This window comes from Otolemur garnettii, unplaced genomic scaffold (assembly GCF_000181295.1).
Source record: "Otolemur garnettii isolate 467f Iridium unplaced genomic scaffold, OtoGar3 scaffold00054, whole genome shotgun sequence".
NCBI lineage: Eukaryota > Metazoa > Chordata > Mammalia > Primates > Galagidae > Otolemur > Otolemur garnettii.
In genome coordinates, this window is record NW_003852449.1 from 4,379,345 (window position 1) to 4,381,552 (window position 2,208).

At 35.4% G+C, this 2,208-nt stretch overlaps 1 protein-coding gene across 3 annotated transcripts in view; it reads right to left on the minus strand.

The window, feature by feature from the left end:
* Positions 1–2,208, minus strand: part of ATL1 (atlastin GTPase 1) — a 75,485-nt gene that overhangs the window by 17,066 nt on the left and 56,211 nt on the right. For all 3 annotated transcript variants that reach the window (XM_003792152.1, XM_003792153.1, XM_003792151.2), the window contains one exon: positions 451–543. In XM_003792152.1, the coding sequence (XP_003792200.1) occupies positions 451–543 (93 nt within the window). The remainder of the gene's footprint in view (positions 1–450; positions 544–2,208) is intronic.

Consider the following 2,208-nt stretch of genomic DNA (forward strand, 5'->3'; position numbering starts at 1 on the left):
GAGTCATACAATAGTGAACCGTCACGATGTGGAGAGTGGAAGGCCTCTAATTCTACGTGAGCTGCTTAGCCAAATGTTTTTAAGATTGATTTTGGTGATTTTGAAATTTGATATTTTTGTTAAACTGACTTTTAAACCTCTACTAAAACACAAATCTTGATATTTGCACTGTCAATCTTGAAATGATTTAATCTTCAAAGTAGAATTATATCTTTAGAAATAAGTCATTGTTTTATGGATACCTATAAAGAATTCTTTACCTATATCGTAATTATTGATAGTACTAAAATTGTAATTTTGAAAGTAGTTTAAGAAATATCGATCTTAGTTTAGTCGTAGAGATCCTGTAAGAGTCGAGTGAGTCTGTGGCTATAGAGTATTCAGCAAATCATCCAACAAAAATAATTCTGGATTATTATTGGTATAATTTCATGCACCTAAATATCTAACCTTGAGGCGTTTTTCCAAGAATTTGGCACCACCATCAGCTCCATATGAAAATTCATATGGGAAACTCCAGTCTCGAACAAGAAATATCAGACTCTAAAAAACAGTAAGAAAAGATTGATAAGGGACCTTCAGGTGCCTCCATCTGCTTTTTACTAAAACCAATTATAAAATCATTGTCACTTGGTGTTATTTACTTACATTGTGGAATTAAAAAGCAAACAAAACCTTTCAAAGTTTCCAAGCAGTCCCTCCCCTATCAAGGTCATCCTGTATGTTGCCATTAAGTATCAACAGAAAGCTGCCTACAAAACGCCCCATGAATGCACCCCTGAGAGAGGAGGCACAGGCCACCGTCCAGCTGGCTGACCGGAGCTTTGCAGCCATTGCCAGACCTGGCGTGAAACATGTTCCTTTGAGTCTTCCTGCTTGGTGGCTGTGAATATAGGTATGAGATAAGCTTTTCTTTTTTAAAGAAAAAATTTTAATGTTTTTATAGAAATGACCCATAAAAACATTCATCACAAGATAGCCAAGTCCAGAGGAAAAAGAAATTTAATATACTCAAATCCCACGTCCTGGATTTGACCACAGTTAACAGCTGATGACCATCCTCCAGTCATCCACTAGATATGTACACTAACGGAGGAAAAAAAGGAGAAAAACAATTCCACAGAAAATGGAATTGTTTTATATGTGGCATTTAAAATAAAAAGTATCAAATTAAAATATACTCGAAATTACTTAAAAGTGAGATGACATTTAAAACAATGCTGAATTTCAAGTAAATGACGTCTCACCACTATCAAGTTCTAATACATTTTTCTGAATTTAAGAAGAAAACATTCTGGAAAACATTGAGCTGAGAGTCAAAAATTCGGCCTTCTGAATACTTTGCTTATCTGTTTCAAGATTATTCTAATGTTTAATTACCCCAGTAAAATGGCTCAATATTTGTGGTATTGCAGTCTTCACATACTTAGTATTTTACTAATTCCTGTTTAGAGTTTTGTACAGAAACTACTAATTGTTTCTCAACATTATTCTGTATGGAAATATTCAGAAAAGTGGTTATGGAGCCACTGTCTTACTCTTGGTACGCTTTTTGTATAACAAATAGTTAATTCTTGAGCATGAAAGTCCATTTGCAAAGAACGCCAATTACTGTTTGACAACAGAGCACACCACCACGGTAGATGTTATCAGCATCTGCCGGTGAGGTCTAACTGCACACGAAAGCATGTTGCCCTCCTGACTGAAAATGTATGTGACATTTCCAAGACCTGAAGTTAGAGTCACAGCCATCTAAAATGTTAGCAGCTGATCACATTTACTTCTGATAAAATCAACGTGTAAGTAAAGGGGAAAAAAAGGTTCACTTTTTTTGAAGCAAGGGCCTATTATCAACCTGCTCTAATAAATCAATTTAATTAAATAATTCCACAGTTAATATATTTTCATATTTTTTCCTAAAAGGAAGTAAAAGCAAATTTCCATCAATAATCAGTATTTGGCTAATTGTTAATATTAGAATCCCAATAATGGGGGGAGAGAAATTGGAGAGAGAGTGAGAAAGGGAAAGGATGGAGGACAGAGAAAGAAAAAAGGATGAAAGAGGAAGGGAGGGAAGGAGTGGGAAAGGGAAGAAGGAGAGGGAGAGAAGGGAGAAGTAACTGAGAAAATAAACGCAATCAACTATGTCCTTTTCACGGCACCTGATGGAAGACAGCAGTGATTCTGATGGTAAACAGAAAACTTCCA